This window comes from Protomyctophum parallelum (assembly GCF_964188405.1).
Source record: "Protomyctophum parallelum genome assembly, chromosome: 4".
Taxonomy (NCBI): Eukaryota; Metazoa; Chordata; class Actinopteri; order Myctophiformes; family Myctophidae; genus Protomyctophum; species Protomyctophum parallelum.
The window spans coordinates 38,102,955-38,114,052 of record NC_139700.1 but is presented as its reverse complement, the minus strand read 5'-3'; the positions used below and the strand labels follow the sequence as shown (position 1 = coordinate 38,114,052).

Genomic DNA, 11,098 nt, shown 5'->3' with positions numbered 1-11,098 from the left:
CCTCCCTCAAGGGTCAGTTGTGTTTGTGTGTGTGTGTGTGTGTGTGTGTGTGTGTGTGTGTGTGTGTGTGTGTGTGTGTGTGTGTGTGTGTGTGTGTGTGTGTGTGTGTGCGTGCGTGCGTGCTTGCGTGTGATTATCTCCTAAAAATATTCCATAAATATTCCAATCATTATAATTAACACAGGTTGCATGCACACATGCGCCCTGTCGACGGCAGACTGCTGGGCGAGCACTGGCGCTTTGGCATGGGGGGGTCAGACCAACATGGAATGAATTATGTACTGAGCATGTCTTGAGTGTATACAGGGTTTGATGAGGTCAGATCAACATAGATAGCACTTTTTGTAGAATTTGTAGAATAAGTCTATACTTATAGCATGTTATGTAGACAGCACTAGAATTGCATTGTATGTTGTCATAGCACTTCATAGTACATATGTATAGCATAGTAAGGTATATATGTATAGTTTATATGTATAGTTTCATTATATAGATATTCCACTGTTACATTCTTAGCTTACGCATGTTTCATGAAAACTACTTTTTATGTATGTGATGTATTGCCATGCTTTTTGTTCTTGCTTAATGTAAGTCGCTCTGGATTAAGAGCGTCTGCTAAATGCCTAAATTGTAAATTGTATGGAATGTCAGAGCAGGTCAGCTCCATACAGTATATGGAGATCTAAGGGTGGTAGCAGGGACATTCTCTTGAGTTTACAGGGCCCAAGTAGGGCCTGGCCTTAATTTTCGGGCCTGTTGAGGACTCTAGTTTTCGCCGGGTGCGGCTGCACTAATAACTTTGGGGCAGGCCCGTCTAGAGTTTGAATGGACAGGTGGGCCTGTTGAGAACTCTAGTTTTTTCCGGGTGCCGGGCGCGGCTGCACTAATAACTTTGGGGCAGGCCCATCTGAGTTTGATTGAACAGGTATAAGGGATACATCAAAGAGGAAGGATGGATGGGGAAGGATCAACAGCTGCTGGTTCTGACATATATCTGAGGTTTGAGGTCCGATGTAGAGTTGCTGGCCAATATTGATGACATCAGGGATCTCCATATATGGGCTTAACTGCGACAGGTCGCTGTCACGCGATATCACGATGACCTGGGCACCATATAGGCCTATAGGGGCTTGCCTGGGGTGACCAACCAACCAACCAACCAACACACACACTGACGGGAAATGCTAGATTCCATAGTTAACTGTGTATAGAGAACCTGTCTTATGATGTTTTATCAACCAAGAACAATGTTTTCCTTGAATTGAAACTGCTACTGGTCAATTATTTACAGTTTATTTCCATGTACCTTTTTTGTCTTTTGCCTCAGGGACCGTGTACTTCTTAAAACACCCGTCCAAGCTGAACTTCACAGAGGCAGCTCAGGCTTGCGCTGACGAGGGGAGCCACATTGCCAAAGTGGGTCAGCTCTATGCCGCCTGGAGGCTGATGGGGTTGGACCGCTGCGACGCAGGCTGGCTGGCCGACGGGAGCGTCCGATATCCCATCACCAGTGCTCGGGCCAACTGTGGGTCGTTGGAGCCGGGGGTACGGAACTTTGGTTTCCCGCCTCAGGACCAGCAATTTGGCGTCTACTGCTACCATTAGAACTTGTGTTGAACATCGGTGGCGATGTGGAACAGACCTAGTAGCCAGCCCTTTTTCCTACAGAACACTGATTTGAAGAGGTATGCTGATGGCTATAGTGTTAGCTGTACCCTGGATCCAACTTGGCATTGGCATATTTGGCCAATCAAGTTTTACAGTATTGTCACATCCCAGGTTTGCATGTGTAAATCAGTGGGTGAAACTTGTTTTTGTACAAGCTCCATCATTTTGTTGGTGTTGTTTTTGTCTTTCTTTCCTGAAAACAACGACATCATGGAGCTTGCACAAACATGAATTTCACTCAGTGATTTTCACTTGTAAACCTTTGATGTGACTATAAAACAGATTATCTGATTATCTTGTTTTCCTAGCTAATGACTCATTTGAATTAATGTCTCTTCAACAGGCTTTTATTCAAGAGGCCAGTGTTTACCAGGTTAGGCCAACTACAGTAATGTGAGTTAATTAAGCTTTTGGCATTTCCGTTATCTGTGAAGCAACTACTTTGAGTTTTGAATCATTCAGGTTGATGTTTTTCAACTTCCATGAAGACTGTTTTTTATGTACTTTACTTGTAGTGAATGTTTATTACCAGATAACTTATGTAAGCTGTTTATATCAGTGTGTAACCGTGTACAGCATATCTTTAAATGTAAGGATAAAAAGTAAATAATCGTCGGCAATCTAATCTCCAACACCCTCGGAATGAGGTTATGCAAAGTTGAGTTTGTGTTCTACTGTTTCCAACTAAAGTATCAATTCCAGCTCTCTTCAAATGATTGTTTGGCTTTTATAAAAATGCCGTTGGCACTGGCAGTGAGCGTTGGTGACTGCTAGATGTTTTCTGTATGAGCCATTTCTTACTAATGCAGAGGTACAACACCTCTGTTAATGCCGTTAGTTTGAGTATACTGCAGGTGATTACGTTTCAGGGAAGGTGTTCAGACAGGAAAATCCTACCACTGTGTTAAACATTTTTGACTGTCTTTCTTGATGTTCTGTGTCCGTCTCTGTGACATACGGCATAAGGATTACTCAGGCAATCTTGGACGTTTGAAGGAGAGCTAAATGTTGTATGTTTTAATATTTCTACATTATGATTAGCTCTACTGTAGTAGTGAAACCAGCCAGTGAAAATCCCAATACTTTATGCATAATAATGGCACAGAGCACAAAACTTATTTCATGTATTTTATCTCTTTCCTGTTTATGAAAGGTGGATGTACAGTAGTAGTTTGTGAAGATCGTTTGTGAGTGTGTTATTCAGTGTAATGTCATTGTATTAAAAGTAAAACTAACCACTTTTCCCCCTTTTATTTACAATTTAATTATATATGTTAAATATGGTATTTTCCAATGTATGCTACATTTTATAAAATAGTTACTTAAATCCAATGTACTTATTCTTTAGTCACAATCGTCGTCGTCGTCCCCCCCCCTTCCCCTCAGTTCAGTATTTATAAAACCCACAGCCAGACTTAAACCACTTTCACATAACCTTTTCTTTGTTTTCAAAAATGTTGCAAAAGTAGACAATTTCACGAGCTTGTAGATCGGCTATTTTTGCTACTTTTTTGTAATACTGTAGTGCTGCGTTTCTTCCAAGTGGGTGAAGCCCGTGACACAAGTCCAGTCGGTACCGCAGAATACACTCTACAGTACACAGTCTCTTCACCAAAAAATAGCAGATCTACAAGCTTACAAGCTTCACCTTGTGACGCCTTGTGAGGTTGTAGATCAGCTATTTTTGGCAAATGTTCCCCCCACAATAGGGATGCTGGGGTTCAAGTGGTTAAACGTCAAGTAAAAACGTTCTGTCCTAATGGAAACGGATAGTGCTCCTCACGACGTACTGGATTTTAGAGGGAAAGTTTCATATATTTACATAGCGTAATATGACATGAGATTTAAAAAAACCCCTCAAAAGTTGAAATATAGAGACACAAGGTTTCTACCCGACAGTTTCTAGATCTGTCTAAATGGGAACGCCGGGGCAGAGGGGTGAGAAGGTAGTAGTGACTCATACAAAACGACTACTGTATTACACTGGTATACAGTTAATACGGTATCTGACACGCGCCACTCTGTCTGCGCATGAGGTGCCGTTAGCCAGGGGAGTCGAACGCATCACTCGGGCCTCCAGACTCCCGGCGTGAACAGAAGAGCCACTGATTCAAAACACACGTCCTATTTACGCCCTGCTGGCCAAACATGGGTGGACTGCACGTAGGTAGGAGTAGGACACACACATACAGCATTCTCATGAACCGCACACACACACACACACACACACACAAATTCAACATACAACACGACGCACATATGTATGTTTACTATTCACGTAGACACCTTGTGTCACGTGTATTGTATATGTGTGTGTATGTCCACATATGCATTCACACACACACACTCTCTCTCGCTCTCTACATGCACATATGCACAGGGACCCCCCCTCTCTCTCTCACACACACACACACACACACACACACACACACACACACAGAGCAGATCTGTTCGCGGTGCCTGCCCTGTAGTGATGAAGGGAACTACTGTGGAAGCCTAAGAGAGAGAAGTATTTACTGGGTTTCTTTTTTCTCTCTCTTTTTTTCCACCTCCAACCGTTGGGGTTCCTGAGGGAAATAAGAAATCCATCTCACTTCTCGTTATAACGGCTGCACAGTCTCAGGAACTTTAAATATGTTTCTGTAATCCTTAATGGAAAAAATAAATTGAGCTGGCAAGCACACGTCCAAACCAGTTGGGTTCAGATGCAGGATAAGGAAATATCTATAAAAGGAAGAAATATCCACACATTGAAAAATAAGCTCCCTAATATCATATGTCATATGGACCCTGATGATAGAAGGTTCATAATGTAGGTATAGGGGCCTCATAGGAAATTCTATAATGCTTGAAAAATGTTAAAATTATAAACCCCAAAAATAGCTATGCATTGTGAGCATGCATTGTGAGTGATTAGGGGGCAAATACAGACCCCGGGGGGGGGCCCTGGTCCACCATGTAAATAGGATTGAATTGGTAAACTTGGGCTACACTTCTTGGGGTCCCTGGAACAACATCTTTTGAGATGCGGGTCAAAATAATTGTGGTGGTCCTTGACATGAAAAAGTTTGAGTACCACTGATATACAGCAGCAACAATACAGAAAACAGTTTTAGAGACATTTGTAGAATCGGCCTCAGGTCTTTATGTTTAAACTTTTAATGGAATGTTACTAAACAGGGACAGTAAATTGACAAAGGCAGAAGGATTCCAGGTTTTATTTGATATTCGTCCACATCAGGATAACATCTTGACAGTTGTTACAGTACGTAGTCAGCCATGTGTCACATCAACCACAGTGTTGAAAAATACATCATCACAGATATTTGTGTTTTCCTTGCAAAAGTATAACATTACTCTATGGACTACCATTCTATGTGGAATCAAGTCATCAACATTCACACATGTGATTATTGTCTCACACAAACACACTGATACAGGTGTTTGTGTGTGTGAGTGTGTGAGTGTGTGTGTGTGTGTGTGTGTGTGTGTGTGCGTGCACGTGTGTGTGTGTGTGTGTGTGTGTGTGTGTGTGTGTGTACAGTACACATGTCGTACATGCATGCGTGTGTGTGTGTGCGCTCATCTTTATACACATGCATGTGAAAATGTCACATAATTCTCACAGCCCTGCATGGCATCATATTGTAATATGAGTGTCTCATGTGTGCTTTGTGAATGTGTGTGTTGTTTATGTAACTGCGTGTGTGTTGTTGTGAGTGAGTGGACAGATGTGGACGCAGGGCAGTGGACGCTGCTCTCATCATTTAAGTCTTGACCCTAAAAGGCCATGGTCGATATTTTATATCCTCCTCCTCTTTTCTGTCTCTCCTCTTAATCCTCTCTCCCTTCACAGCTTGGTATTTTGGAAATGCCATCTATCATAACCTCAAGTGCTTTAGAAAGAAATAACTGTCTTTAGTATATACGCTACTCTGCCAAATGATCCTGTTTTAGGTACAAAGACGTCATTCTCATGTAGGCTATGTGAATTTAAAGTTTCTCTTATACGAATGCATGTATGGATTCCCTAATGAGACATTTCTGTGCTATGTTTTATATTCACTATAACCTTGATGCCGAAATCTTATGGAGAAAAACTACAGAGGTTTTACGCAAAAGTGACCACTGCGGTCCTCCGACTGCTGTGTTTTAGGTGGCCAGATGATTAACTGCTAAATCAAAACACATCAGAACTTGAGACTCTGAGAACAGAGTGGAGGACCACACATGTATAATAACCTCTGATGTACTGTAGTGGTACATCAGACCAGATAAAACCGACTAAAACTTTTGTGATTGGTACATTTGCAGTACCAGTACTCAACAGTACCTAATCTGTTCTAAAAACTATTTGCCTGGACAAAAAGTCAAAGTACTGTAGCTGGTGTGCTTTGGGGTATTCCAGCAGTTATGACTTTTTGATCAAGTTGGTTTCTTACCAATAAAATAAAATAAATCATAATTTGAAATACTTCCTTTCAGCATTCTCTCAGTAACTGTTGGCAGATCAGTCCAATTAACCAAAAATAGTGAAATCAATCAAGCAATGCAGTTTCTTTATGTTCTTTTAAGTTCCTCGCAAATTCTGCTGTTGTTTTTTTTGTTTTTTTGTTTTTTTTCTTTACAGTGAAAGTCATGCCTATTCTCAACTGCAGAATATCAAGATTATCATGTCACATTTCACATTAAGAGTTCATGGGTTGGTTCTATGTCAGATGGTCATGAGCAAAAATCTGTTGTTTTCAAAACTATGCATCTTCTCCTAAACCAGATAACCCAGTGGGGCATACTGTAAGTATTAGGCAGTTAGAACAATTCCATTATTTCAAAGGCTAGTATTGATTGTAAAATAAGCCAGCCCTTTATTGTGCAATAGACCTATGAAGGCCCATTGCTGCCTAGTAAATAGACCTACAAAGGTCTATTGCTACCCTGTAAAATCGTGTTAACAGACCTATTAAGGTCTACTGCTGCCAAGTAGATAGACCTAAAAGGGTCTAATGCTGCACAGTAGACATGCAATTTGCTGCCCTGTAAATAGCAGACCTACTACACTGCACAAAGTTTCACTGTAGCCGTGCAGTAAATAGACCTGCAAAGGTCCACTGCAGCCCAGTAAATAAACCTGCAAAGGTACACTGCAGCCCAGTAAATAGACTTAGGTTTACTGCTGCAGTGCACATGAAGTTGTACTGCTGCCCTGTAAATACAGGTACAGTACAGTACAGTACAGTACAGTACAGTACAGTACAGTACAGTACAGTACAGTACAGTACAGTACAGTACAGTACAGTACAGTACAGTACAGTACAGTACAGTACAGTACATAGACGTCTAGATCTGTTGCAGCTCAGTAAGGTGTCCACCAGGAACCTTTAGTTTATAGCATCAGCTTTTTTGTGTTACATACATTGTAAGTCCACGCTGTTGTTCCAAAGATGTATCGCCTAGAATTAATTAAAACGTTAGAAATATGAACTTTCAGCTAAAGAGTATTGCACTACATGAAGACTTTCAACAGTCACATAGTGACAGTGGTAGCCAAGGAGACAATAGTGCCTCCTTCTGGCCTCTCTGTCGTACTGCGAGCTTTAAAACAGGTGCCTGGTGGACACAGGAGCTAATTTTGCTACATAATGTCAGACCTGGGCTGAAGGTTTTTTAAGGTGCGCTGTATTTATCATGCGAAAGCACAAAAGGACCTAAAACCAGAGAGCCCCCAAAGTGCACAAGTGCTAACTCTTTCAGCCCAGGTCTGTTTCAATGGCTTTATCTTGTTCATCGTTAGCTCAAAGAGCCCAATGAAGCTGTCAAGTTTAATACTGTGTTGGTCCGTTTGTTCTGTTATACAGAGGCAACTATACTCTAAAACTAGAAAAAATAAAAATACTAACAAACACATGAAACTAGAAAAATAATCTAGACATTTATGGTAAAAACCTATGAAACAATGTGCTTGACTTCAGAGTATCCAGCTGCAATTCCAAACACTTTTTCCCCCCTCAGTTTTGGATTTTGAAATGCCACTCTCATGCTTTATTGGGAGGAATTCTAACAGCCAGTAGGCCTACAGCTATTATTTAAAATAATATGACGTTATTGTATCTTTAAATTATGCAATTTTTGTGCCAACTGACAACTGTATGTTGTCCTCACTGCTTTATGTGAGAATTTCACATTTATTTTCTTTCTTTCTTTCTTTCTTTCTTTCTTTCTTTAATGTATCTTCACCATCCTCCTCCCCAGTGGGGGCAGTAGGGGAGCACAGCGGTGGGTTTTTGGGTACATAGAATTAGAATATGGAAAAGGAAGTTGCTGGGCCCTGTAGATTTGGTAAGTCTCTGGGCTCTTCTATTAGTATGTATATTTGTATATGTGAGCTACTTAACATCAAATGTGTAAATAGTACTGGCTTAAGGTTTGATAAGTCATTGACATAAATAAACAGATACTTGAATTTTACCATAGGCTTATGGGGGTCAGCAGGTAGTAAATGAAAACCTTTAAGACAAATTATATCCAACTGGATTCTGGAATAGCAGAACTAAATTAAAAGGTATACATTACAAAATCATACAAAAGTCCCTTAATGGCACAGGGTGACATTCAAAGATCCAAAACTGCTAGCCAGCCAGACAGTCAGTCAGCCAGGCAGTCAGTCAGTCAGTCAGTCAGTCAGTCAGTCAGTAGCCAGTCAGTCAGTCAGTCAGTCAGTCAGTAGCCAGTCAGTAGTCAGTCAGTCAGTCAGTCAGTCGGACTATGACGTCTAAATGTGCTTTAGTGTTTCTATATACATAGAGGGAATGGTATCTTTTTGGTCAGACTTTAGCATTGGTGTCCTTGTTTCTTTCACAGGACAGTCAGGTCCTGTGTGGGTGTGTGTGTGCTGTGTCTTCCTGCCATGCTCAGAGCACCTTCCTCCATGTTTGACTGCTGCGTTTACTCCGGCTTCTCAGGGACCGTTTGTGTAGCTTGTTGCTAGCGTCGCCAGCTGAGGAGGGGAAACAGATGCATGCTGATGATGTCAAGGTAGCGTACCTCATATAAACTACTTACTACTGAACTCAGACAGTCTGGGCTATGTGGGATATAATAAGCACATTCACTTTTTATGTCATGAGTTGACTTATTATTAGGTTTGTTCCAAAATCCAAGAGCCTAAATCTTGGCGAAGATAGTAAATCTGGAAAATAAACTAAATGAATGACACTAGAATGAGAATAATAAAACACGGCTGCATTGTTTTAAGCTATAGTAGGGAGTTTGAATTATTGCCACTTAGGGCCTCTTTGTCCAGGACCGAATCCAATCACTGACAAGTAGCCCTTTCAATGTCCTAACATTCTACACTTTCCTCTAAATAAAGGTGAACACAAAAAAAGCATTTCTGAGCATTTAAATACTTTTATTTTTTCATTCAGAAAACTCACCTCCTATACATTCCACCTGTGGCTCCTCCCACTCTCCGTTGGGCAGACAGCGTATGACAGGTATGTGGCGCTGTGTATATCCAGGATTACACTGGTAGCGTACTATGGCGTTGACTGGGTAGTTTTCTCTCCTGCCACCCATAGGCCTGGCGTGTTCCACCCCCGGAGCCACCTGGCACATGACTGACAGAGAAAAAAACAATCTAAAACATTAGCTGGTTGTTCACGGAGAAGGAAGCTGAAAACGACAAACAAAACGAACGAACAAGATAATGTGCGTTTGTACTCACTACTCGGTCTTGTTTCATTCATTGTTTTGGCATTGGTAGTGACAACTTTGGCATGTGGCATTTTATATTGTGCATGTGTGTACATATATGAATATCAATATTGTGGAAGAATTGTTTCTTTGCTGTACGTACATACTGTACGTTTTCATTTTGCAACCTACCAGGGCCGCTCTCGCAGGTGAAGGGTAGATGGTAGTTGCAGGGCACGTCGTTCCACATTCCTCCTTCGTGCCAGATCATCACCACACAGTCCTCACCAGAGTTGAAATAGTTGTCTGGCTGGTTGGGTCTCCAGTTCTCAAAGGCCTGAATACAACACAGATGTTTTAAGAGTTTTAAATTGTTGTTTATTTCTCTAAAGTTAGTCATTAAGCCAATTCCACGGTTCCCCGTCATGCATAGTCCCTTCATTGTCAAGTGCAGAACCCTACAGTTGGTCTTATAACCACTTAAACCCTCTAGACTTTGCAAACTGAACCTGAATTTGCATGTGGACCGCTTTTCTACACAAGCTCACAACGCATCACGTTGAACTTGTGAGCTTGTAGTAGATCAGCAATTTGTGGCTAATGTTCCCCCCAGAATATGGATGCTGGGGTTCAAGTGGTTAAGGAACGGTGTCTGTAGACAACCACGTGTCTCCTCCAATTCAATAATATTGAACAGGTGCATTAATGACCAGACAGATAATACATGTCCCACGGACTCCACCTGGCTTAAGGTGGGGAACTAAGTACATTTACTCAAGTACTGTACTCTGTACTGTACTGTACCCACTCTCAAAGGCAAATATTGTGCCTTTCCTCCACTGCAATTATTTGAAAACGTTAGTTAGCCTATGTAGATTTTTATTATTATCACAAAACATGCATTAACTACTTCAATCCTATATACATTTTTGGCAATTTGAAAATAGCCGATCTACTGTAGATCTGCTATTTTGAAAAGATTATTAATACATTAAATAGGCCTACATTTGAAAACTGAAATGGGACATTCTGTACTTTTAAATTCCGGACTTTTACTTGTGACAGAGTTCTACATCGCAGTATTGATACTATACTTAAGTAAAACATTTGAACGTTTGCATCCAGTTTCCATGGTGAACCCCTGCGTGACCCAGACCCAGTTTTTGTTTGGTGTGCATTGTGCATGTTTCATTTGAGATCATGCAGGGAAGTGAGAGAAACAAAGAACATATAGCACTAACAGAAAGAGACGGAGGAGGAAGATGGTGTGTGATCTAGAAACCCAGAGAAAGAGTCACGAGAGAAAAAATGACATAGTCATGATGATCCTAGTGTCACAATGACTCTGTGACAGAAAGCACCTGAACGCAAAATGTTTAAAGTTTAAAGAACTTTGAGGCTATAACTATAGTAACTACCACTCACCAGTGAGCTGCCATCTGTCCATTTGAAATGGTTCTGCACATCCCTGTCATTCAGTCCTATCCACTGATAGTCCTGGGCATTGGCTAACACACACCAAACACACACACACACACACACACACACACACACACACACACACACACACACACACACACACACACACACACACACACACACACACACACACACACAGCAGATTTTTGTTTAGCACATGTCTCACAGTGATTATGACAGGTAAATATTCTCCCAGCAAAGATATTTGGCATGTCATTTTACTGAACTACTTAAGATGCGTGCACACAGACATGAGTGT

At 41.2% G+C, this 11,098-nt stretch overlaps 2 protein-coding genes across 3 annotated transcripts in view; one reads left to right on the top strand and one right to left on the bottom strand.

Moving 5' to 3' along the window:
- Nucleotides 1–2,901, top strand: part of hapln3 (hyaluronan and proteoglycan link protein 3) — a gene marked incomplete at its 5' end in the record, with an annotated part of 6,247 nt that extends 3,346 nt beyond the window's left edge. The window contains 3 exons of one of the 2 annotated variants that reach the window (XR_014569195.1): nt 1–12; nt 1,328–1,685; nt 2,012–2,901. The exon at nt 1–12 is cut by the window's left edge and continues 291 nt beyond it. Coding sequence is in view for 1 of the 2 variants with exons in the window: in XM_083764198.1 (XP_083620324.1) it covers nt 1–12; nt 1,328–1,605 (290 nt within the window). Of the gene's footprint in view, nt 13–1,327 lie in introns of both variants that reach the window. The other variant, XM_083764198.1, reaches the window with a different exon arrangement.
- Nucleotides 2,902–4,871: 1,970 nt separating this feature from the next.
- acanb (aggrecan b) overlaps nt 4,872–11,098 on the bottom strand; it is a 29,481-nt gene continuing 23,254 nt past the window's right edge. Inside the window, exons 16-19 of the mRNA XM_083763350.1 lie at nt 10,786–10,868; nt 9,553–9,697; nt 9,102–9,284; nt 4,872–8,662 (exon numbers count right to left, since the gene is read on the bottom strand). Of these exons, the coding sequence (XP_083619476.1) occupies nt 8,577–8,662; nt 9,102–9,284; nt 9,553–9,697; nt 10,786–10,868 (497 nt within the window). The 3' untranslated portion in view covers nt 4,872–8,576. The remainder of the gene's footprint in view (nt 8,663–9,101; nt 9,285–9,552; nt 9,698–10,785; nt 10,869–11,098) is intronic.